Source organism: Xiphophorus hellerii, chromosome 16, assembly GCF_003331165.1.
Source record: "Xiphophorus hellerii strain 12219 chromosome 16, Xiphophorus_hellerii-4.1, whole genome shotgun sequence".
In the NCBI taxonomy this organism is placed as follows: Eukaryota; Metazoa; Chordata; class Actinopteri; order Cyprinodontiformes; family Poeciliidae; genus Xiphophorus; species Xiphophorus hellerii.
Window position 1 is genome coordinate 2,594,216 of NC_045687.1, and position 26,869 is coordinate 2,621,084.

General features: G+C 39.2%; 2 protein-coding genes across 2 annotated transcripts in view; both read left to right on the forward strand.

Annotated features, from left to right (window-relative positions):
• The window catches only part of LOC116735190 (sodium channel protein type 4 subunit alpha B-like), a 32,754-nt gene extending 30,330 nt beyond the window's left edge, over positions 1-2,424 (forward strand). Inside the window, exons 30-31 of the mRNA XM_032586871.1 lie at positions 416-493; positions 855-2,424. Of these exons, the coding sequence (XP_032442762.1) occupies positions 416-493; positions 855-1,256 (480 nt within the window). The 3' untranslated portion in view covers positions 1,257-2,424. The remainder of the gene's footprint in view (positions 1-415; positions 494-854) is intronic.
• Positions 2,425-7,055: 4,631 nt separating this feature from the next.
• On the forward strand, positions 7,056-25,825 carry LOC116735191 (sodium channel protein type 4 subunit alpha B-like). The gene is given in 30 exon segments (XM_032586872.1): positions 7,056-7,207; positions 8,827-9,010; positions 9,086-9,223; positions 9,895-10,013; positions 11,044-11,133; positions 11,383-11,511; positions 11,624-11,715; positions 12,502-12,744; positions 12,830-12,893; positions 12,969-13,110; positions 13,181-13,523; positions 14,468-14,706; positions 14,887-14,958; positions 15,047-15,145; positions 15,242-15,598; positions 15,710-15,896; positions 15,991-16,187; positions 16,351-16,447; positions 17,216-17,370; positions 18,655-18,828; positions 18,935-19,057; positions 19,144-19,428; positions 19,522-19,575; positions 20,831-20,965; positions 21,860-21,919; positions 22,011-22,281; positions 22,387-23,008; positions 23,093-23,237; positions 24,117-24,194; positions 24,317-25,825. Coding segments are annotated over 29 exon segments (5,166 nt in total). The 5' UTR covers positions 7,056-7,207; positions 8,827-8,878; the 3' UTR covers positions 24,641-25,825.
• The last annotated feature ends 1,044 nt before the right edge of the window (positions 25,826-26,869 follow it).

Below are 26,869 nucleotides of genomic sequence, written 5' to 3' on the forward strand. Positions count from 1 at the left end.
ACCCAACTCCAGATAAGCAGTAGAAAACAGATGGAAAGACATTTCAATTTTAGTGTTATCTGAACCCAAACCAGCAGGGGTTGGGAGGCTGCAGATCAGTCCACTGCAGCAGTTAGCAGTGGCTCTCTGCAACCGACTCACAAAGTTCATCAAAACTACTTGCTGATCTGCCTTGTCTGTCTCTTTGGGTTTTGAAGAAGTATTTGGTAGAACCGATTCTTGGACAGCTGTGGTTAGGATTAAAGACCTTTTCCGCTTACAGTCATCCGCATCAAGTTTTAACTTCTAGTTGGTCTGGATTTCTGGTTAAAACTCTCTCAACAACAGAATTAAACTACAGTAACAATTGGTGACCAAAATGTGTGAAAGATCTTTGAACACCTCTGTATACATATTTTCTTTGAATATTTTTCAGGTTTTGGGTGAATCTGAGGCAATGGATGCTCTAAAGGCAACAATAGAGGATAAGTTCATGGCCAACAATCCCACAAAGGTTTTACCCTTATTTTTTTTGTCATAGTCTAAGTCAGGGGTCTTCAATGTTTTTTCAGCCCTTGTTATGGCCTAATAATGGCAACGCCATTAACAAACTGTTATTTGTCAAAATGCTCAGAGCTAGAATGTGTATGTCTACCTGAAATACATTATTTTATGCCTTTGTTTATCAATTTGTTTCATGTTGGATTCATGCGATATATAACTTTGAATGAAAAAACAAAAGGAATGTCAGTGACCTCACTAAGGGACCTGACCAACACATTGAAGACCTCTGGAAAAATACCAATATAATCTCCAAAAGATATCCCTTGTATATTGAAAGTAACTGCATTTAATGTGGTTATTCATTTTTGCAGAAGTTGTATGAACCAATCAGCAACACTTTGCGTAAGAAACATGAGGAGCTGGCAGCAGCAGTGATCCAGAGAGCCTACAGGAGACATCTTCTGCAGCGGGTGATCAAACTGGCGTCCTACAAGTATAGAGAGAGGACAGGGGGACAGCGAGATGATCTGTCTCCACCAGAGACAGAAGGATTTCTCTGTAAACGAATGGACCAGCTTTATGGAGACAGTGAGACAGCTCTGGCTGCTCCAGCTGAGGACCGGACTGTCCAGGTGGAACCACAGAGGGACATTCTTCTCCACTCTGCTCCTCCGCACAGCGACTGCAACTTCCTACACGATGAGAGCCTGACAGAGACGATGATGCAGCTGGAGACAAACTCGAATCAGGAGTGTTTCCTGTCAAAGAAGTAGCAGACTGACTAACCCAGATGACTCTTCTCTGTTTAACAGAGCTTTCTTCAGTTCAGTTTGACACAGAAACCCACAAGGAAAGTGACTCTGGGTTCTTATTAATGCCACAAAAGAAACAAATAATAATGTTTCCAAACAGCTCTTCACTTCACTGCTCATCACTTTAAAGCCAAGACATCTGTACTTATCCTTCCTTGTTTCTTTCTTCTGAATGGTGGATATTGATGTGATGAAAAGTTGAAAAAACCAATGGCTGCTAAACAGCCATTCAGAAAGGTTTGGATTAGGTGAAGAAAGTGGTTATGTACCATTAACCAGCCAGTGGAGCATCGGATAGTTGGAGCTTTGGAGCATGGGCTGCATGAACGCCCACTTTAACCGTGTCACTCATATTCATATAACCAGGCTGCTTTAATGCAGAACCTAAATGTCTTAAATTAACAAGTAAAGTCAGTTAATCTGCTGGACAGCAGGGGATCCAGGCAGTGGGTTAACCAGCAGGTGTTTGGGATTTTATTCCTGCACAGTAACAATGAAATGAACACAGAGAGATGTGACAGCTCACACCTGGTTTAAGGTGGCACCTCCTTCCACCAGCAGACACCCAGCCCTGCATGAAGGAGGAAAACTCCCAAGTCGCCCCCCAGCAGACTGCAAACTGGAGGTGACAATAACTGACTGTGATGTCATCACAGGTGTAAATGTGGGTCATTCGTAGCTGAATAAAGGTTAAACCAAAGAATGTTACTGTGAATGTTATAACAATGTTACTGCGCTTTATTCTTCCTTCCTTTCTTTCTTTCTTGCTGCAGTGTACGAGTCTGTACTCAGATTAAACACTTGTCCTTTTGTTCTGTGAAGAAATTCAACGTTTTTTTCCTATGAAATAATGTTGCATCATGTGATCGTTGGCTTAATCAGTATATTTGAAATATTTTACCTGCAATAACATCTATGCGATTAAAGCTTCAGATTGTATTGAGCATGATTTCTGGAGTTTTTGTTTAAATATCTTTGTGTGCATCACATGTACCATGGCATGGATTTACTCACCTGCTTTAAACAGATGCTGAACCAGCATTTACTTTCATTTCTGACCTGAACTCAAGTTTAAAATAATAGTTTTATTGCTGACTAAAGGTACTGTTAAATAAAATTCTGTCCAACACAAATGTGCCGGAGCTGGTCTGGTAAAAAAGTGGAGGAGGTTATGTTCTTCTGGAGTTTCAACACATGCAGACCACCTGAACCTCCTTCACAGAAACACAATCTGCACTTCAAAGGGCAGTATTATGTATTTTCCAGGAACATAGCACCATTTTATAGCACAATCAAACAACAATGATGCCTTCAGTTGAAATGTTACATATATCAAATCTGAGTTGACAGTAATTTGACTTTGAAAACTTGATGCCTTAAAATTAGCCTATGTCTCCTTAAGAAGCTCTGCCTTCCAACACTTTAACACACAGAGCTTTACCTGAAGAAACACACACTAGCCAGTGGCACAATGGATGTTGTGTCCCGTTTGGAGCACAACATCCATATTTTCCAAATAATTCACAAACAAAATATTTTCTTGAAGTGAATTATTATGTGCCGGTATTTATGAATTTATGATAAGAACACAAACTATTCCCAGATCGCATCAGACTGGAGTAAATAAAACATTTTAGTTGGGAACTGATGATTATGTTGCTTCCTGTGTGTGTGTGTTTCTGTGTGCGTGTCTGAGAAGACACACTACCTGACCTCTCATGTTTCAGTCAGAGAAGCAAAGCTGAAGACGGCAGACGGACCCAGAGAGAGGAAGACGAGCTGGAAAACAGACCGATAGGTAACCGTCCTGACGGGAATCGGCTGTTTACCGGATTTAGTTTGGAAAAAGCAGAAGAAGGTAAACTTGAGTCAAGTGTTTCAGGTGGAAGTGAGGTGTGATATGAACCGTGTGTGTGCGTGTGGGTGGGTGTGTCTGTGGTGGAGCATGCAGAGCTGAGATTACACAGTGGGGTCAAACCTTGATCTGTTGGATGGGTTTTTGATGATTGTGGTTTCTAAAAACAGCTTTTCCACTTTCATCTGGAAACCTTCTCTCCGATTTGCATCTTGTTTTAGGTAAAATCACTTGTTTTCCACAGGTATGGATTGTTACATTTACATTTTCTTGAAGTGAAAGTAGAAAAGCATCCCTGGTTTTAAGACTAACCAGGAAGAACTAGTTATGGTTCAGTTGTGCTCCTAATGAAAACTCCAATTTATGGAAGATGCTGTTATATTTGGGCTTTATGTGAGATAATTTAACTGTGATTTAGAGTTCAGATGCAGCTGTTTAAGCACAGAAAAATGTAAGGACTCATTATGAACTGAAGCAGACAATCAGAAACAAGCACAAAATCAGACTGATATAAAAAATCTTACTTAAATGGATTCAAAATTAAAGGGGAAGTTAGTGAAGGGATGCTAAAACCAGAGTTATGAGCTTTTCTTTCCTTGTACCAGTTAAAAAGCTGCATTTTAAACATCTGCAGATGTGAGAGGGATGCATAATTAAATCCAGTCAAGTGAGAGTTACAGTAACCCAGTCGTGACATGATAAAAGCATAAAGTAATGTCTGTTGGACGGGCCACCTCAATTAAAAAAAGAGGACTGAACCACAGCACTGACAAACGACTCAAGATTTAGACTGGGCATTATTTTTACACCTAATTTAGTGATTTTGGATTTTTCAAAAGAAAAATTACCAGAAGTCTCACAGCTGGAGTTATATTTGTTAAAAACAAAGCGTGAACAGAAGAGGACCAAGAATTGACCCCTGAGGTATCCCAAGGGACAGTTTGTATCTGGAAACTGATGTCTGAAGAAAGAAAGATGGTTTTCTTCAACTCTCCTTCTCATTACTGACCCGAGGAAAATTTTGGGACACAGAAACTCAAAAATGTTTTGTGTCACAGAAAATACAGCAAATAAAATGCTGCAGTCACAGAAAATGGAAGCAAAAATGTAAAAATGTTCCAACCACTGCAAAAAATGTAACCACATCAGATAGAAGCAAAAAGAAAAATGCAGAAACAAGAGCAATGCAAACTCGCTTTAAGAAACAGAAGACCATTTGTTTGCACCATTTGCCCTCCATTTAATGTTGAGCAGGAAACAGATTTACTGCAGTTCAATTCTTCCATTAACCAGAATTCACTCCAACTCAGTTATGCTGGTCAGTTCAGTCTAATTTGATGTAATACAATTAATCAGGATGGAATTGTTCTGTTATCTCCAGGATAAAACAGTTAACCTGATTGCAAAATATACAAATATGTTAAGAAGTGGACGTGCTTCTCAGCAGAAGATTATCAGCTGAGAAGATAATTAAACAAGATTTAATTTTTAAAATTAAAAATTTAATGGGAACGTGATGCTCATCTGACACATATGGAGCTAGAAATAATCTACATACCATAAGAGCTCAGATATTTTTAACAGTTGAGTTGTTTTTAATTGTTTTCTGTTAACTGAACAACACATTTATAACTTTCTCAGAATAATTTGCGTGTTTCAATAAGAAGACAAACGTTTCCTGTCTGACTAACTTCTTCCTGACATGAAGTCCCAGGTGGAGTTTGAATAGAGTCTCAGAAGGTTTTTTGCTGTTTTTGCTCCAGCAGACCTGAAGTTTTATGCTTCAGAGGCAAAACTGATCTGGAGTCTCTCCAACACACATGTGATTGCAGCACATAGTCTGTGTGTGTGAATGTGTGCGTGCGTTCCTGTTTGGCAGCAGTTCTACACTGCGGATCGTTTCTCTCCACAGAGATTTCCAAGGGAAGCTGGGGAAACAGGCATGGACTGTCAGAGTGTTTGTCTCTCACGCCACCTCAGAGGCAAACGCAGCTAAATTCAACTCCAGCATTTAGAGATGACAACCCTCCTGAGAGCACCATCTGCAGCTGTTTGATACACATGGTGTTGGATCAGTTCAGCACAAATACTTTGCTTGGCTGTTTATACTGCAGATATTTGGCTTCAAGAGAAGGAAAGAGAAGGAGTCGTCTGTGAATCAGTGGTTTTATCCAGACCTCATCATGCTGAAGGTTTGTTGGGAATCATTGCCTGTGATTTCCAGAGTGTTTGACTAGCATGAGCATAAAGTTGTTAAAAGTAAAATGGATTTAATTGTCAAAAAGAAAAAACAGGGGTGTCAAAGTGGAGTCCAGTCAAACCACTAAACTGGTCCAGACTTCGTCTGAATTCATAGGTTTTTATGTGACGTGGTCATGTGATGTATCATGACATGAGTCTGTCTGTATGGATACTGGATGTTCTCCCTGTGCATGCACATGTTCTCTCTGGGAACTCCGGCTTCATCGCAGAAGACTTTCAGGTTAATTAGTCCTTAGGTGTGAGTGTGTGCATCATGTATTGTAATTTTTCCTGGGTGTCTCAGTCATGGACTTGTAAGCTGTCTCAGGTCTGTGTCTCACCCAGTGACCGCTGGAGATGGGAAGTCAGTGGGTTGCATCACCAAGGAAACAAGTTGTACTGCAAAGACCAAGGCAGGAAATGCCAAACATTTCTGACCTCGTCTGCCAGCATTCTGCCATCTACAATTACTCTCACATGCATGAGTATGTGAAGCAACATCCCAGAGAAAAGGAACAGCGGTTCTCTGGAAGCATGTTGGTGTTATTAGCATGTTCCCTCAGAGTGGTGAGGAATGAAAACTCCTGGGTTTTCTATTTAGTGAGCAGAAACCCTTTCAGGTTGTTTCTTCAAATTGGATGAAAGCTACAAAGGTAAATAATGTAGATATAATCTTTAATGTAACCTTATGTTTTTTTCTATGAAACTGTTGCACGCAAATCAATCCCTGCTTTGGCACAGCCTCTGTCCCCTACACTGAGTGTGAGTCTCATAGTTGTCTTCTGGATAATTTGATATTATGCAGTCAAAGTATTACTAATATTAAATTATTTCTTAAAAAACCGGGTCCACCGAAGTAACAGGTGTGAAAACAACAGCTGAAGTGGAGACCGCTCCAAGACAGGAAGTGGACTATAGTGCAGGGCATTCTGGGTAGATACAAACAAAACAAACACGCATGTGCCGCCATAGTTTATCATCTTCTTGACGGTACCCCAACACACAATACCACACAAACCTGTCCATGGGGAGGCGCAGGGTTTAAGCTTGCAGCATTTACCAGGTAGTTACTGTATAATGCTTCAATGTTGAATCGCGTTTTCTCCACAAGTGAACATCACTAGAACTTATTTTGAACCCTAACGAGACGGTTGGAGGATGTTTTTACAGAGAAACCATCAACAGATTAAACTGAGGAAGGAAGGAAGGATGTTGAAGAGGTCAGAGGAAGTTAGAGGGATGTGAGGGGAAGTTGTATGACAGCCATGTAGGAACACACTGTACCAAGGAATAAGGTGTGTGAATGTGATTTAAAAACAAACCAAGTGACTATCAGCTTTTGGAATCTATAGGTGCTCTTCTGACATTTGGATAAAGCTGCTTTTGTTCAAGGAGAGGCCGCAGAGAGGGAGCTGAATAAGAAGTGGGAGTTATGGAGTCGTAGACTGAGTATCTTCCCACAACTCGTATCCAAGTAGATGAGTGGAAGTGAGATACGGCCAGAACAGATGGAAAGAAACTCCATATAAGGCAGCAGGATTAGGTATTGAGAAATCAGCACACTGTACATCAGCTCAGAGACTCTGCCTTCAATTCTCATATTTCGCTGTAATCCCTCCTTTATGTTAATCATGCATATTTACTCATATAAAAGCTTAGAAAACAAATGTTAGACAGACATTTAGACTTGTTGATACTTTTTAAGGAGGTGGTTTTTAAGGACGTTCCTGTAATTGTAACCGTTTTTTGCTTTTGATCTATTTTCCTTTATTTTTCTTTGTATATCCACAATCTTTGCATCTGGGAGTTTTGTTTGGTGAGTGTTCTCTGCGATATAGTTAAAGTTTCTGGTTGCTGACTGAGTCATTATTAAAGCGCATGTGCAGGGATTTTGAAGTGATTTATCTTAACCTCCAACTGGAATCAGTGCAGGCCTCAACTGGGACAAAAAGAAACTGTCTAAAATGTTAACTAAGAAGAAAGGGGGTCAGACTAGGAGCTCCGGGATGAAAATTGCATTAAATGATGCAGGTGTCTGATGTAACATATCAGGGAAAATCTCTGTCTTAATCTCTTAGCAAGATTATTCACCTTGATTTTGGAAAAGTCTAACTTGCAATGGAGCAAGATAGGGTTTTGTTAAGCTACCAGGGGGACAAACTTGGGTAAATTTGACCAAAACTCAACCTAAGCTTTCTTTCATAAACTACTAATTCTGCTTTGAATGAATGGATGAATGAATGAATTTATTTGAATGAATTTTATTTATTTCGAACAGGATAGAAGTATAAAATCCCACACATGAACAAGGAATGCAAAAGACATATTTTTCTACTACAACAATCTTAACAAGCTTGAAAAGGAGCAGGAAGAAGTAAAACTTATGAACTCCTACCTCATAAACTCATGCCATAGTTTCAGATGGACCCTCATTATTAAATAAAAAAATAAATAAACATAGGTTGATTAATTTTCCATTTTATCTGTGCTTACATATGTCTAAATGTATTCATCCATACATCCATACCCTCACTCATTCATATGTGTTAGCCTCAATTTACAGATTAGTGCTAACTCCCACCCATATTTCTATATGTTGTGAAAATGCCCTCTTATTTTTCCTTTTAAATTGTATTAAATTGTTACTCTTTTTTAACTCCTCATTTAACTTTTTCAATAATTTTACACCATAAATTGAAATACAACTGCATCAAAGGTCCTGTAGCTGTTTCTGATCAGAAGCTGCTCGTGGGAGAAAACACAGCAGGAAGGCTCATCACTGGTGAACATCTGTTGTAGATCAGAACAACTGAAACTTTGTCTTCTTGTGATTTCCTGTTATTTTGAAACAGAAAGGATCTGCAGTGATTTCACAATCCACATCTGGCCAGAAAAACTAAATTCCTATTTTCCTCACTGCAACTCCTGGCAGAGACAAAGAGAGCTCTCATATTCCCAAATGATATGAAATCTAACAATGTTCTCTGTGTCACCAAGTGATTTTATTCGAGTGGGTGCTGTACTGTCATGAGACGCAAATGAACCAATCAAACCGTACGAGAACTGGGCTGCATATCAGACCAAACCCATCAGAACTGTACTATTAGTCGAAAACTGGACTGAGTCCACTACACCAAAACTGGACTAACCAGTCGACAGATCTCCAAGACCTGCATGTCTTAAATTACATGAGTAAACGAGAGTCATGTGATCAGATGAATCAGGTGATCAGTGTTATCTGTGATTCAGGAAGGACTAAAGCATCCGCTTCTACTCGCTGCAATAGCATCAATAAAATTAGCCACTCCTTTCCTTCCTTCACGTTTATGTTTTTGTTGATGTTCTTAGACTTATTTCTTTTGTTCAGTTGTGTGGAAAACAGCACCAACATGTATATTATGGGATATTTTAAACCCTTTCCGTTCCTTTTGTCAGGAGGCGGTTGCTAGGCAGCACAGAAGTTCGGGTGATACTCGAAAATGCCAATATGGTCCCTCTGCTGCCCCCTGTTGGTACGGAGGTGTTTAGATGCTTCACACCAGCCTCACTGGAGAAAATTCAGCAAAAGCATGAAGCTGAAGCGAAGCAGCAGCAAATCAGAAAAGATAAGAACATCAAGGTACGGATAATCAATCAGAGTACTATGTGACAATAACAAACCCTAATCCTGATCTGACTGGTTTCTCTCTTACAGATAGCAAAGAAGTATCTTCCTAAACCAGCAGGTGATCTGGAGGATGGGAAGCCCCTCCCGTTGTTTTATGAAGACCGGGCCCAGGAGTTTCTCAACATCCCATTGGAGGACATGGACCCCTTCTACCAATCACACAAGGTGTTACTCTCCATTGAAATTTTCAGAGAATTCGAAAATAGTTCTCTTAAAAAAAATCAGAGCCGAATGTGGAGCAATTCCAAAATCTCAAAGTCCTAAATGTTCCATACCTAATAGAGCATTTCTACACTGAAGACCGATCAATATTGTGTGGCTTTCTAGTGTGTGCACAGCCTCTGACAGAAAATAAAACCACAAAACTCAATCTTTCTACATTTCGCCAAGTTTAAGTTATTTTCTAGCAACTGGAAAAAACAATACTTTTCTTTTTACCCAAAACATATTTATTTTCCTCCACAATAATCAATAAATATCAGACAGTATCAATAGTAACTTTACAGGTTTAGTTGGTCCAACAAATTGAACTTCCAATTATCTGTCAAATCTAATCTTTTTCATTTGACTTCTGCACTTTTTTTAACTTTCTAATTGCAATGATGTTCAAAAATTAAAGTTAATGACTAAGAAACTTTAAAAAATTATCCAGAAAGTCAATTTAAACCCAATTCATATGATTTTTAAAACTGCAATCAAATTACCTGTGATGGTTTTCAGTCAACCTGAATAAGGTTGACTTTCAAAGATGAACATAACTCTGGTTTTGGTTTATACAAATAAATGATTTGAGTTGAATTAGGATGTAATTCCGTTTTTCCTCTGCGTCTTTGCAGACCTTTATCGTTCTCAGTAAAGGAAAAACCATCTACAGGTTCAACGCCGAACCAACTTGTTATCTGCTGAGTCCCTTCAACTCTCTGAGGATCTTCTCCATCAGGATCCTCATCCATTCATATCCTTTATGTCTTTATCATGTAACTATCATTCTTTTGAGAACACTTTTCTTAATAAGCCAATAGTTTAATTTTAAAGAGAGCAGTAGCACGCTGAAAAACACAAAATCTTGCTGAGTAAAATTTGTCTAGTTTCTAGAGCAAATATCTTTATACACTTAAAATAAGACAAAACTACCTTACAGGTGACTGTTCAGCAAGATTTAGGAAATTTATTATACGAGAAATAATCTGCCAATGGAACAGGAAAATTTTCATCAATATTTAGAAATTATTGACTTTAAATAAGCTCCTAAATATTGCTGAAACGTCACTTGTAAGCTAGTTTTATCTTATTTCAAGTATACTAAAATACTTGGTAATACGTGGTAAGATCTGTGTTTTTGCAGTGCAGGTTGTACCTGTCAAAAGAAACATGGTTTTGATTTCAGATAAATGGACATGCTGAAGACTCAAGGAAATAGACAGAAGATGATATTAATGAGCTCTAATCATCAGTTGACCAACTGACATACATATTGCAAAAACTTTCCAAGGTCAATTCTGCAGAGTTGTGATAGGAATATCACATGAAACTGCAGTTTTTGACCGCCGCATTTCAGGAACGCTTAACCGACTTTACCTCCAGAATGTTGGTCATAATTGAAAGCATTATGGAGACCGTCTAAGTTTGTAGAGATGTGACATATTATTGTGCTCTGTTATGAAAAACATGAGCAGAGCCACAACAAATAATAACAATCCCTAAACAATGTAGCCGAAACAGAACCCGGTAAGAGTAAGAACTAAACCGCAACAGACGTATAATAAACCACAAAAAAGCCAGAATGGAGTCAGAATCAAAGTCACAGGAGAACTAGGGACAGAACTGGAATAGAGCCAGAACCAGAAACCTGAAAGAAATGACTAAATAAAAGCACCATGTGACTTAGAGTAACCAATCAGCTTTCAGAACCCACTGAAAGATTATTTAGCAGCTGAAAGGTTCTTGTTGAGCTGAAAACTGGTCCTTTTCCTTAAAACTAAAACTTTATTCAGTTTTTTCATCATGGCGACTATCCTGACTGACTGTGTGTTCATGACCATGAGTAACCCTCCAGCATGGAGCAAGACAGTGGAGTAAGCATACACACACACACACACCGAAACACATAGGCTTAGTTTATGGAAGCTCATTTCTGCCATAATACATATATAATATCAATTAATATTGGTTATCCGCCATAATATTAGCTCATATTTTCAGTTCAGTGCATCCGTACTGAAAACCAAATGCCAAAGGTGACCTATGACCTATGCAGAACATGTAAACAGATGCTCAGTATGTTGGGGTCTTGTCTCAGCTCATGTCTTCCTGTTGTTGGACAGATATGTTGTCATGGTGATCTACACGTTTGAGGTAATCATCAAAGTTTTATCCAGAGGGTTCTGTGTGGGAGACTTCACCTACCTCAGAAACCCGTGGAACTGGCTGGAGTTCATGGTCATCAACATGATGTAAGAATTAAAACATTCCTGGACAGATTGCATCCCACTCAGATTTGTTGATATTAACTTAGTTACGATGCTGAAGAACGAGAAGATAATGAGGAATGTCTCTGTTTTACAGATACCTAGCAGAGTTTGTCCACTTTGGAAATGTATCAGCACTGAGGCCATTCAGAGTTCTTCGAATCCTGAAAATCATCACAGTATTCTCTGGTCAGTATGTCCGTTTCATTACAGAAACATGCCTGGTTGTAGGAGTCATGATCTTGTTGGAACTGACAGAATAAATGCTGCGTTCAGAATGAATACAATTTGAGTGTCGGGGGCATTTGATTTACAGGCGAAGTCTATGTGGACGCAGCTCTACGGCTCGTCTCACTGAGCATTTTAAGCATTATATGCATCTGGCGTTGCGTGCTTGAAGCACTTTGAGCGCAGCTACAAGATGGCCGACGCTGGAGCTGGAAAAACGGAACTTTTGCAGATGGGTTTGGAGCATCAACCAATCAGAGAGACTCCACTATGTGGCGTAGCAGCCTGTAGTTGGTGTCCTGCCCGGAGATGTACACAGTGACACAGTTCACCAGATCATCATTAGCACTAAAAGCTACCCTCGTTAGCACACAGCGTGAAACTCGCCAAACTCACAACACCCCTGAATTATCCGGTGAATTCAAATACGCAGCAGAGAAGCTCAACAACAATATTCTCTTGCTTTCTGTAAATAAAGCCAAGACATTTAGATCAGAACAGCCGTTTCGCAAAATGTTCACCAATTATCAATTTAGGGCAGCATGTTTTCCAGAAGCCATATAAACAACCTGTGGATAAATTATATAATGTGGCTAAGCATATCATCACGGCTTTTGTACAGTTCATTAAAAATTTATTTTTTTATTTACGTACAACTGCACCAAAAAAAAACAGATCATTCATAAACTAAACCCTACATGATTAACTGACTATTTCTAACTAATTGTTCTGTAACTTTCTCTGCAGGTTTAAGGACAATCTTTGGGGCTGTCATCCAGTCAGTGAAGAAGCTGCGTGATGCCATGCTTCTGACCTTCTTTTTTCTCAGTGTCTTTGCTCTGATTGGTTTACAGCTTTTTATGGGAGACCTCAGACAAAAATGCGTTTTTACCCTGTCAAGCGACAGCAACACATCAGGAGCTTTCAACATCAGTTCCTACGAAAACAATGGAAGTGACTTCGATTTTTACGAGTACATTAACAACCCAGGTAGCATGTCAAAGTATTTTACCTCAGAAATCACAAACATCCACCTGAAAAGATGCGAACTTCAACCTGTCCTTGTGTCTCACAGAAAATCACTACTACCCACCTGGTCAACGTGATGCCCTGCTGTGTGGAAACAGCTCTGATGCAGGGTAGCTTTAAGAAAACATTACTATTATTTTTAACATTATTGATTATGGTGATAATGATGATGATGGTGTATCCAGGACCTGTCCAGATGGATACATGTGTCTGAAGGCAGGGAGAAACCCAAACTATGGATATACCAGCTACGACAGTTTCAGCTGGGCGTTTCTGTCTCTGTTCAGACTCATGACTCAGGACTTCTGGGAAAATATCTTCCACATGGTCAGTACCCAACATCTCCCTAATGCTGAGGCTGGTCCCAGCATCATCTCACCTCTGTTTACCTACATAGACGCTGCGAGCTGCAGGTAAAACCTACATCATCTTCTTCGTGGTCGTCATCTTCCTTGGTTCCTTCTACCTCATTAATCTCATCCTGGCGGTGGTTGTCATGGCGTACGCTGAGCAAAACAGGGCTAACATCGTCAAGGCCAAACAGAGAGAAAAAGAGTATGCCCGCATCCTTAAGGAGTTAAAGAAGAGAGAAGAGAAGGTACAATGTGATGGAGAGAAAGCTTCCATCACTTTTCAGTACAAAGCTGAATGTTTGTTTTCTTTACATCAGACGGTCCAGAGGGCAACGCCCTTGGAGAAAAACGGCTCTGCATCACATGAGGAAGATGCTACCAGGGATGGTACACAGACACACTGATTATTTTGGTGTTGTGCAGCAATAGGTGTCTAGTTTTGGATATAAATAACCATAATAATTGCTTAGGGCAATTATTTATAAATTAGTAATTTATATTTAAACTACTGAGACAGGGCAAGACATTCAACATCAGAAAAAAATATTAGCCAAGTAGTTCAGTCTCGGTTATTGTTGACCGAGTCATAGATTTTAAAGTAATAGGTGAAGGCACAATTATGGAATAAATACAAAAAACTTTTCTCAAATATACAATTATAACTGCAGTGATAATTAAATAAATTAAAAATCTACACAACCTGCATTTATATGGTTCCTTCTGCAGACTTCTGAGTAAAATTAGCCTCAAGGTTTATGGCCGTCCAAAAAATACCTAATAAAAGACCCAAAGCTCCTGGGACGTGTAGTGGGCGTTCTCTCTGCCAGAAGGGTTTAAAGTAGTGTGCCTTCTCTGCAATGCTGCCCTCCCAAGCAATAAGTGAAAGAGGAAGATGGTTTGCGATTTTTCCCTGATAAAAGTTTTCATGACATCACTGAGATTCCTCTTCCTGCTGAAGCTCCTGTCATTATTCCATTGCTGGAAGTCCAACACTGGACTTCTATTTCTTGCACTCGTATTAAGCCTTGTTCTGGTTCAGTAGGAGGTTTCTTCTTGTTAAAAGGAAAGAAGTCCACCCTACTTAAGTTTGGTCAAGATGGGGGATATCTGTGAAATCAATCATTTGTCAACTGGCTTCATCTCAATTACAAGTACTCTAAAACTTAGCCATTCAGTTAGATTTATCTTAAATTTTCCGGAACAATCCCAAAGATTAAGTAAACCGAAGAGCAACAATAAGCAGATTAAGAAAAAAAAAAGCTGTACCTGGTGCTTAATTATTCTGAGCACGGGATGTAAATGTTAACTTACTCAGCAGCTTTGTGTTTCAGACCTAGAGGACAACCAGAAGCCACGTTCTTCACGCTGGTACGTCTTTGCTGACACCTTCCTGAAGTGGAACTGTTGTGGCTGTTGGAGATGGTTGAAAAAGCTTCTGCATACTACTGTCATGGATCCATTTGTGGACGTCGCCATCACCATGTGCATTGTCTTCTACACTATCTTGATGGCCACTGAGCACTATTATATGACTGAGAAGCTTCTACAGCTTATCGAAATTGGAAACCTGGTCAGTAACAGAGAGGAGGAACTGAGTTAGAGTTCATGTAGTGAGGCCAAGTCCAAACGAAGACTGATGTTTTGTTTCGGTGTAATATTTAATGAAGTTATTTAGTTTTGGACAACAAGCTTGTAATGTTAGTGTTTAAGAGGTAAAGAAATGATCTAACGTGTGATATTTGACCCCCAGGTGATTACAGGGATCTTAACAGCTGAGATGGTTCTCAAAATTCTGGCGATGGATCCATATCATTACTTTCAGGTCAGGATTATATTTCAAAACTAATGGCATAGTTGTGATGGTGTGCGGAAACTCCCGTGGTTACAGTCTCTTGTTGTCTTGGTTACAGGAAGGCTGGAATATCTTTGATAGCATCATCGTCACCATGAGTCTGGTGGAGCTAGGACTGGCTGATGTTTATAGTGTTGTGTGGCGGCCCCTCAGATTGGTCCGTTCATCATTTTCTCAGCATGATTAAAAAGTGACCTTGTTTCTGTATTAATCTGTCCTAATGTCTCTGTTTGCCTCCTTATGCCATGTCCAGATAAGAGTGTTTAAGCTAGCCATGTCGTGGCCAGCTTTCAAGGTGTTGATAAAGATTATCCGCAACTCTTTGAGAGCCCTGGGGAACTTGATGCTGGTTCTCGCCATCATTGTCTTCATCTTCACTGTATTTGGGATGCAGTTGTTTGAAAAGAGCTACAAAGACTGTGTCTGCCTCATTGCCCAGGACTGTGAGCTTCCTCGCTGGCACATGAGCGACTTTTTTCATGCCTTCCTCGTCATCTTCAGGATTCTGTGTGGCGAATGGATTGAGACAATGTGGGACTGTATGCAAGTTGCAGGGAAGCCTATGTGTCTGATTGTCTACATGATGGTACTGGTGATTGGAAAACTAGTGGTAGGTCTAAGTCTCTTTCTAGTCTGAGTTTGTTGTTAAATTGTTACACACAATTGTTAAACAATTGTTAAACACTTTCAGGATATCAATATGTTTCTGACATTGTTTCAGGTTCTGAATCTGTTCATAGCCTTGCTGCTAAGCTCATTCAGTGGGGATAATCTTGCAGTTACAGAAGATGAAGGAGAAAATAATCTCCAGATTGTGATAAACCGGATCAGCAGGGGTACAGCAAGGACTAAGGCCTGGTTCTGGACTTTGGTGGGAAAGAAAACAAACGTAAACTCAGATGTAAATGGTGGGAACAGATACTTGTTAAAGCATAAACATTAGTTTAAGGTTTTTCTTTTGGTCTTCATAGTTATTTTTTTCTTTGTATTTTATGTTTTTAGATGTAACCTGTGAAGAAGGTGACAAGTCAAAGGAAGTTTTACCTCTGACAATTGTGAATTCAGAGCAGTCGGTGGTAAAAGTCCAAGACCCCAAAGTAACCAAAATCTGCTCTGAAGCCAAGTCTGACTCTGAGATATCTAAAAATAAAAATGATGAAGATAATGAGGAGGATGACCAAGATGAACAGCTTGCACAAGTAAAATTTGAGGTTTTGGTTCTGTTACAGACTTGATTGTGCTGTAGTGGTTTCCCTTTACATTCATAGATAATAAATGCCTCTGGAGCCTTTTAAATGCATTCAGGAAGAACCTCTTAATAAATACTGTATGTTGTTCATGCTAAGGTCTATCTTTGCTTAGGGTGATAAGTCTTTGGACTGCAGCGACATCGAGAGATTTCCTGTAATCTCAATAGTAAAAGAGGCAGAAGACACTCCTGATGATTGTTTCACAGAAAGTAAGTGAACTGACAGAAAAATGTCTACTACCTTAGAAGGTGATCATTGGATTTAAAATTAACTGGGCCCAGTGGATTATCTATAGAATAAGAACATTAAGTTATTTGCAGAAATAGTTCAAACAATGCCCCACTGTATTATAAGTCTAGTGGGCCATCAGGCTTTACCTGCTCCCCCAACAGGCGAAGCATTGTTTGTTTAGGGTTTTTATACACCAGTAACACTGACAGTAAAGATTATAGTAAAGATTATACTGTAGTTGAGGCAATGAACTGGCCTGAGGCAGGTTCAGGGACACCAACTGCGCCGTTCCTGAACCTTCCCGTTGGCTGTAACACTTTTTAACACAAAAGCAGTGGGCTGGTGGACTGCCATAGTGCCCCTACCACTGGGCTTAGCAGGTTTTCTGGGAAAAATCCTCCTCCACGGTTTCACATTTCTTTTCATCAAGTCGTTATTGTGTTTATATACATGCATATGCCTTGTTTCCTTGTTCCCACTGAGCAGTACAATGTACGTCAGTGCAGTTCAGTATGCTCCTTTGTCTGCTTCCATTGTGCAATAATGGAAGCAGACATTATTGCAAGTTACAGACTTTGCAACTGTAACGACTGTAACTGACAAAAACCCTTTGTGGACACAGCTAAAATTGTCTTTGTGTGAACAGGTCCTCAGCAGGTATTTTAACAGCAGTATGAAGACCCATTCTATCCAGTCGTTTAGCCCCATAAACAATAATATTTTTAAACTGTATGTTTTTATTTCAGAGTGTTACAGTTGCTGTCCATGCCTGGATATAGACACATCCAAGAGCATAGGAAGGATCTGGTTATATATCAGGAAAACTTGCATCACCATCGTAGAGTCCAAGTACTTTAAGTCATTCATCATCACCGTGATCCTGCTGAGCAGTGCAGCCCTGGTAAACTCCATCAAACAATGTTTAAGATAATTTTAGCTGATCTAATCCCTTGTTGTTTATGTGTTGATGTTTGTAACATCTCAGGGTTTTACTCTGAAGCTTGTTTTATTGGTTGGTTCAATGAGGCTGAGCAGGTTTGAGCAAACTAATCTGATGGTTGGCATGGCTAGCTGTGGACTACAAGCATGGCTGACAGTGTGACTACTAACATGGCTGCTAAACAGACACAGGTGAGATGATTTGACTCTATTCACCCCTTCTAAAAAAGAGAATGTTATAAAAACAAATAACAGCAAACTAAGACCCATCTGATCCCTCTATTTTTCTGTGTAATGGAAACTCTAAAATTAAATGCTACTTGACTTTTTATTAGCTGGAGTTTGCAAAGCAGCCAACCTAGGAGCAGCATTCCTTTTCTTTGGAACTGATTGCCTGTAAAGGGAAGACTGCAGATCTTTCCTTCTGCAGTAGTGCTAAGAGGGTTCCCACCTGGGGTGCACCGATTTATCGGACAGCCGATTTACTTCATTTTGAGAGTTCGGCTTCTCAAAATGCCAAACTTACCTACCTCAGCAAAGACCTAAAAATCTACCACTGTCCTCTTTTGTCACCCCACTGTTGCAGTGACTTTCTTGCTATTATTTAGCAATATTTTAGACCAAAAAAATGGGTATTGACCAAAATAGAAATGGGCATTCCAGGCTTTTTAAAAATCGGTAATCTGTGATTGTCCAGAAAACTGCAATCTGTGCACCCCTAGTTCCCACTGCACGCATTCATACATATTAAGGTATATTTGGTGTTTGAACAATTATAATAGGCAGTTATAAGAGATTTTAGAGAGGGGTCATAATTGAAGTCACAGATTTTAGCTAGTCATGGAGATTTGTGATTCGTAACCAATGAGAACCCCAGGGGTGTACCGTATTGTAGACCTAAATATGCCAGGGGAATGAATAACTCTGGGCTTATCTGTATCAACAAATGTTCAGGATATTTTTTATTTCTTAGTCTTGTTGTAGGTTCATGATTGGCTCTCAGGTCAGCCTTCTTTAAATTAAATCTCTTCTGTGATTTTCAATAGGGCTTGGTACCAATTCTCAGAACATGGGTCTGATAGAACATCCTCACTCCAATGTGTCTTCCATTTGGCATCTATCTCTGACACTACTAGATGACAGTTGTGAATATCAAACCGTAACAGATTAAATGAATGAGATTTATCCATTAAAAACCTGCCAATGCACTAATTGTCCAGCTGGTAACACCAAATTTTGTTAACAGGCCTTTGAGGACATCTACATTGAGCAGCGCCGGGACATCAAGATAATTCTGGAATATGCAGATCAGGTTTTCAACTTTGTGTTTGTGGTGGAGATAATTCTCAAGTTGGGTGCCTACGGATGTAAAACCTTCTTCTCCAGTGCCTGGTGCTGGTTGGATTTTCTCATTGCAGATGTAAGAACTGCCATTAATCTTTCTGTGAAGGCATATATACTCCTTCATATCTTCACCAAGAGCCTTCCTGTAAAGGTTTAACTCATCTACAGAAGTTATTTTTCAGGTTTCTCTGGTGTTACTGTCAGCAAGCATCCTGGGATACTCTGAGCTGGGAGCTATCAAATCTCTGAGGACTCTGAGAGCATTGAGACCCCTTAGAGTCTTGTCTTGCTTTGAGGGCTTGAGGGTAAGACTGGCAGTTTAAATAGTGATAGATTATTTTTTGAATGATTTAGCATTTCACTCACTGCTGCTATATCTACTGGCCTGTAGGTGATGGTTAATGAATTGGTTGGAGCCATCCCCTCCATCTTCAACGTGCTGCTAATCTGTCTGGTCCTCTGGCTCATCTTTAGCATCATGGGTGTGAACCTGTTTGCAGGGAAGTTTTTTTACTGCTTCAACGAAACATCAGAGGAGTATTTCTCTCCTGAGGAAGTCAACAATAAATCCCAGTGTCTCGATTTGTTTGAGAAGGGCTTCTCCGAGGCTCGCTGGAAGATCTCAAAGATCAACTTTGACAGCGTTGTGATGGGCTGCCTGTCTCTGCTGCAAGTGGTCAGTCAGAAAGCCAACATTAAGGGAAATATACCGATTTACTGAACTCACATGGTTTGAAATTTGAAAAATTGTTGTTTTTGTTTTCTTCAGTCCACATTTAAAGGCTGGCTGGACATCATGTATTCAGCGGTGGACTCCAGAGAGGTCAGAACTTCTCGTACTGGTGCTGGTACAGTTCCTGGTCTTGTTTAGCATTTCCCCTAGTATATCATAAACCTGTTGGACAATTTCCATATTATGATACCTGATCATGCACTTGTACATTTTATAATGGATTATCCACGCCACTTTTCACTCAAAATCGTCTGTTTGGAAGGTGCTCTTGTTGAGCAGGTTTGCATGAATACTGCACCAATTTACGCATCAAGTATAAAATCCTGACTGGTTTGCTTGGTTTGGCGCAAGTAGTGGTCACACTTAGAGGTTCACGTTGAGAGCGCAGTGAGACTAACGTGAGCACATATGCATATCTCACACGCTCACTCAATACATTTTCTGGTCCAAGTCTGTGCTTGGAACCTAATAAAGCTTGTTCAATTTAATGAACTAATAAATTACTCTATTGATCCCAAAGGGATCTTAAATGATGTTGTAACTCATTATTCAAGGTTCTACAAGGAGTTGTTGTAGAGACTAATGGTTGTGGGCAGGAAGGATCTGCTGTAGCAGTCTGAATTACTGAAGGCAGCGTTATTTTACGTTTTATAAGGTCTCAGGGTTGTCATTATTTAAATGAGCAACACCATCAGCCAATCACAAATAAGTGTTTTTCATCCTATCAGTGTATTGTTTGCAAATACAGCATTGGCTTAAATAAAAGACAACCAACCTCAATAAGCAAATTAAACTACTGCAACAAGACAGACATATCTAAAGAAAAAGGTAGGATTTTTGGAAATACACTTAAATTTTGGACCATAAGAACGTTTAGTTAAGCATAAAAATACTTGTCATTGTCCATTTTAGGTAATATTTTATATCATTTATTTTACTTTGAAATATCCCCAGGATTACGTTGTTTGTTTTACGATCCACTGGCTGATAACTTAATTAGGATTTGACTTAAGTGCAAAAAAAACCCTATTTATATTAAGTAGTGTATTTTTCTTTATGTCTTCCTGTTTGAAACTCTGTAGGTAATAATAATTTTTAATATTTTCCAATAACATAATTACCTAGTCATATTCTCAAATTTCCAGTCAACTTTTAACAGTTTTCAACACAAACACACAGTGGGCAACTGTTGGACTGCTGTAGCGCCCCGGCCAAGTTTCACCAGGACTTGATGATTTATTGATGTTCATGCTATTGCTTTATTAGCACTGGAATTGGTGTTGAACATGATAAAACTGTTGATGGTGTATTAACTTCTATGTTGTCCCTGGTTACCGGGATTTAGGTGGAGTCCCAGCCAATGTATGAGAGCAACCTGTACATGTACATGTACTTTGTCTGCTTCATCATCTTTGGCTCCTTCTTTCCTTTCTGCCTCTTCATCACCTCACTCATCAACTTCAACCAGCGTAAACCAAAGATAAGTTTCTTCTCTATGGGCACTTCTCCATTAGAGCAGATCTAACCGGTTCTGCCAAAGTCAACCTTGACCAGATTCATCTCCATTAGCCGATCCCATGCAGCTGTTCTCCATTTTTCACACCCACTTAAAGGGTAGTACAAGTCACGCAGAAGCGATTTAATTGACACAGATGGCATTCGTTGGTTGGTCCAAATTGAGGAACAGCGGTCTAGGGGACATGTCATTGACTGAAAGAGAGCACCACAGTGTGGAGGAGTGTAATTATGAGTTTAATCTTTTGGAGCCAATAACCGTATAAGTAGCACAGCTCTCTAATGAACAACAGTAATGAAGAAGCAAGAAACGATACAGCTCTGGTCAGCAATCTGTCAGAGTTATAGTTTTGTGCCGATCATGCATTTTATTCTTTGCTTGGAATTTTCCTTGAAATAAAGTTCGTGAGTGGACATTGGTGTACATCTTTTGACTGCATCACCAAAATCCAAAAGGTTGAACATGTAAAAAAATTAAATGCTACACTATATATACGTAGATTTATACGTATAGGAAAAATAATCAGTTGAACTGAATTATTTTCATTTTATTTTGTTTCTATAAGACAAAATGAAATATCTAGGATTATCTGAGAGTTCATCAAACCACAAGCTCAAGGTTCTGCATTGCTGAGTGTTGCAACAAATATCATCATTGGAGAGCCGACGACAACTGGTGCTTATTCGCTGCCCGCCCAAAACAGTGATGCACCTGTCCCTTATGTACTGGGGTACAACCAACCCAGATAGTAAGCAGTTAGATCGAGACTTGGCAGTGGAAAAATGACTAATGAATCAATAATGAGCAATTTTCTGTTTCCCTCTGTCAGTCATTTAATATTTATGTCTGTGTGTTTACCCTATAGAAATAGAACCCCCGATAAAATGGATCCCCAGAGAACCTCCTTCCCGACCGACAGTATGTTTACAGATCTTCTGTAGATCTCTAATAAAACCAAACTGTTAACACTGGTCGAATTTTGAACAACTTGACTTCTGTTTCTCTCTAGAACAAGTTTCAGGGTCTAGTCTTCGACCTTGTGACCAATCCATTTTTTGACATTCTCATCATGGTGTTGATCTGCCTTTATACGTTGGCGATGATGGTGGAAACAGACGAGCAGAGTCCTGAGAAGGAAGAAATCCTGTACTGGGTGAACCTCGTTTTCATCATGATCTTCAGCATAGAGTGCTGTCTCAAAATTATCGCTCTACGAAAGCACTACTGTTATGATGGGTGGAACATATTTGACCTTGTGGTGGTTATACTGTGTATTGTTGGTAAGGAGGAAGCACGTTTCAAGGTTTTGTTAAACTATTTTGCTTCAATTAGAGAAAGAACAATATATTTCTACCTCCCTTTTCTCTGTCCTTTCTCTTTCTCAGGTTTTGTTGTTGCTGATATCATCGAGAAGTACTTCGTTTCTCCCACTCTCTTCCGTGTGATCCGACTGGCTCGCATTGGCCTGATCCTTCGTCTCATTCACAGAGCTAAGGGAATTAGAAAGCTGTTGTTTGCATTAAGAAAGTCTCTTCCAGCTGTATTCAACCTATGCATCCTCCTCTTCATCATCATGTTTGTCTTCTCCATCTTTGGGATGTCTAATTTTGCTTACGTGAAGAAGGACAGCATGATTGATGACATGATTAACTTTGAAACCTTTGGGAACAGTATGATCTCCATGTTTACGATCACCACATTAGCTGGATGGGACGGTCTTCTCTCTCCCATCTTGAACACACCTCCAGACTGTGATCCAGACTTTGAAAACCCAGGCACAACTGTCAGGGGCAACTGTGCCAGCCCTGCAGCAGGTATTGTCTTCTTTACTTTGTATGTCATTGTGTCCTTTCTGGTGGTGGTCAATATACACATCACCATCATCCTGGAGATATTTAACGTCGCTGCAGAGGAGAGCACCAACAAACTATCTGAGTACGACATTGACATGTTCTATGAAACCTGGGAGAAGTTTGACCCACAAGCTTCGCAATTTATTCACTACAGGTGAGTCCCAGCAGGTGAATGACCTCCTGTGAGACTTGGCTTCTTGTCCTGGTGAACCTGATTATAATCTGATGTGTTTCACAGTGAGCTGTCAGATCTCTATGATGCTCTACCGTATCCTCTCAGGATTCCCAAACCCAACACCATCAACCTGTTACAAATGGACCTGCCTTTGGTTCAAGGAGACAGGGTCCACTGTCTGGACGTCCTGCTAGCTCTCACTGAAGAGGTAACATCATCATATAATCTTTTCTCTAGCAGGCAGATTGCTGCAGACCGTAAACAGGTTGCTCAAAGGGTTTTGTTTGGTTGACACTGCAGTGTGAAAAAGAACTGCAGCGGTTGAAAATGTAACTAATGTTGCAAATGAACCGGGTCTATCGGACAATCAAGTGTGAAAACACTAGAGGTGGGAATCGAGTTACTTGATTATGCTACAAAATGGCACTATGTGCCTGGGAAACACATACTACTGCTCCTTTAAGACTGATCGGAGCTTAAAATACCCATGCTAACCTGTACTTTTGCAGGAAATGTAAGGGTATAACACTTGCATGTGCTTCTGTAGCTGGGATTTGCAGGACATCTGACCTTTGCAGCAGTTAGAGATGGGTGTCTTAGTGACTGTGGTGTTTTGGGGCGTAGTATAATGTAGTATAACGTAAAATAGCGTAGCGTAATATAGCATAGTGCAATGCAATGTAAAGTAGCAATCCTTCAAAGCCGCCACTTTTATACCATCAGGGTGAACTGACAGTATAAAAGTTGATTATCTTCTAGATCATTCATGCTTTGTGAAGACTACATACTTTGTCCTTCAACAACTTTCTTGATCTTTTAGAGGTGATTGGTAAACTGATTCTTTGGACACATGAAGTCAGGAATATCTTTCATTGATTGACTAATTGATTGATTGAGATTGATCTGTAATTTTATTGATTCCCAGACAAAATCAATACAATTCTGGGTACTCTCTTTGATCAATATAAAGTTTTAACTTACCACTGGTCTGAATTTGTGGTTAAAAATCTTTTACACTTCTATAAAAATTGGAAGCTAAAAAGTGTGACAGATTGTTCTGTTAACATTCTTTTTGTAATAATTTCAGGTTTTTGGTGAATCTCAGGCAACGGAGGAACTAAAGTCTACTGTGGAGTGGAAGTTCATGGCCAACATTGCTTCAGAGGTTTTATCAAAATCTTATTTCTGTTTCAGTCTTGACTTATCTAAGTTATCTTTCATAGAGAGTACATAATATTTAAAAGATAATTTATCCAACTGCATTAATGTAGTTATTTCCTTTTTCAGGAGAGTTTAAGACCAATCGTCAGCACCTTTCGAAAGAAACACGAGGAGATGGCAGCGACAGCGATCCAGAGAGCCTACAGGAGACACGTTCAGCAGCGAGTGAACAAGCAGGAGTCCTACCAGTAAAGGGAAAAGCCAGAGGGACAGGCGGCCAGGGGGACAATCTGTCTCCACCAGAGACAGAGGGATTTCTCTGTAAACCAATGGATCAGCTGTACGGAGGCAGTGTTAAAACTCTTTAACAGAAGGCTTGCCTTTTACCAAATGAGAAAAGTAATTCCAAACTTTAGATACCCTATAACTGAGAAAAAAACAGACCTCTAGTTAGGAAGATAAAACGCTTAACTTTGGCGAGTTAAGTAAGAACGAAACTGCATATTTGATTTAAAGTAGTGGGTGAAATGCTTTGTTATTGACCCCTTGCAACGTGACGTGACGCGTGCAAGATCCCGCCCTCATCTCCCTGCTGGAGGACAAAAAGCTGCTCGCCGATGTGACTACCATTGGTTTTAACTGTCAAGTTGTCAACATGCCACACTAAATCTTAAATGTACAGATGATATGTAAAAGCAAAATGGACACAGTATTTTACTACTAATTGTCAACTCTACCACAACTAGATAACAAGGTCAGAAAAAGTTTTAAGTAGGAGAAATAAAATAGCAAGGGACAGGGAAGTAGGTAAGTTATGCTAGCTTGACTTTGACAACCGTAACATGTAGATGTGACGTGGAATGTGGTGTGTTTCGGTTCAGTTAAAAATGAATAAAAGGCGACCTAAACATCATCAGATCATAAGTAGAGCAGGGGTTTAACTTAGCTAATCAATCACTGCGGTGCTAGATTAGCTAATAGCACCGGTAGCTAATCTACCACAACGATCAATTCTTAATCGGAAATTAAACATCAAGCCTAAAGTCATAAAGCTCTAACGGACTGAATGTTCTGCCCTTTAAGTGTTTTTCAGTGTTGAATCCTCAAACATGTAGTGGCGTTATTGTCAGTTGCTATGGTAATGAACCTATGTGTAGCGTAGCCGACACAGAGAGAGAGAAAAAAATGGTTTTGAGTTATCCTTCAATGGGTTTTTTTGTGTTATTTTCCCTTTGATGCGGCTCATGGCACTAAATTAATAATACCTGCATCTTCAGGTTTCATTTTGTTGATGGAATTGTTCTATTGCTGCAGCGCAGCTATGGACCCCATGTAAGAATCACCTTTTTGACTCCAGCATTGTGCGCATGTGCAAAATTTCTGGATGTCAGTAATAATGTGCAAGGAGTCTGCAGCCTCTTAACTTACATAAATCTTGTAAAGAAAAATCTGTAAGAATCTGTGAATTCTTAAACAGAGAAGCATAAAGACAATGATAATCTGAACAAGTTGAAATTCTAACAAATCGCTTTTAAAGATCCAAAATTTTATGCAATGGTGCTTCCCCAAATGATATTGCAATATTGGTATATCACACTGTAATAAAATAATAAATAATAATAAAGTGCAAACATTCAGCAGTCATATAATGACAAACACTCTTTCTTGTACCAATCGATTTATGCATTTTTCTACAAATTCAATTAACTTCAGCTCTCATCAACAATAACTCGAAGAAATGTTGTTGAAGATACTTGTCATATTGCGATTTCACCTCTTACCACTAAAAATCACAAAATTAGATTTTTTTAGATTTAAATATATCAGCACTAACATCGGTATTGGCCGATATTAGTTAGACACATCTGTATCAGCCTGATAAATAAAACTGTGCCGATATTAATAACCAATATTTATTTCCATCTTGTTACCGTTTGTTTCTGGAGGGGAAGTGGAGGAGGTTGGCCATGTTTGGTCAGGCGACAATGACAGTGATGCAGCAAAGGATTATAGGAAGTTTAATTGAAGTCAGCAGTGTGGGCGCATTTTTTAAGTAAAGGTAAAGGTAATTTTATTTCTATAGCACATTTTCAGCAACAAGGCAATATAAAGTGCTTGGCCGAGTGAAATATGAGTGACGAAATACGAGTGATGAAATACGAGTGACGATATTATATCGGATATCAATATCAGCCCAAGTTTTCATATATCAAGAAAGAATAAAAGTGAAAGTACAGATTGTACTCCTTAACTTGAGTTAAAGTAAAAAAGTATAGCTTTTACAAATCTAATTTTTTTATATTTTCACCTCCAATGGCACAAAAGGACTTCAGAGGTCTAGTAAACTAAAAAAAAGTTTTAATCATATAAAGTACATTAGCTTTTATTTTTTGCTCACAACCTGTTAGATTTTTAAAATTACTGATAGTCTAATTTTTCTTCAAACCAAATTGAAATGTACAGAGCTCACGCATAAGCAGCAGAATACTTTTTGAAAGATTTGATACTCCACCAAACTTGTATTTAACAAAAGTTGTTTTGATTTAAACCACTTTTCCATTTTAGCAAGAAGTTGAAACATTTTAATTAACATATGAACTTCATATCTGTTTTTTATTTTATTTTTTTATAGACAATTGTGTTGCTTTGTAACTGTGCATTGTTTTTTCAGATGTTTCT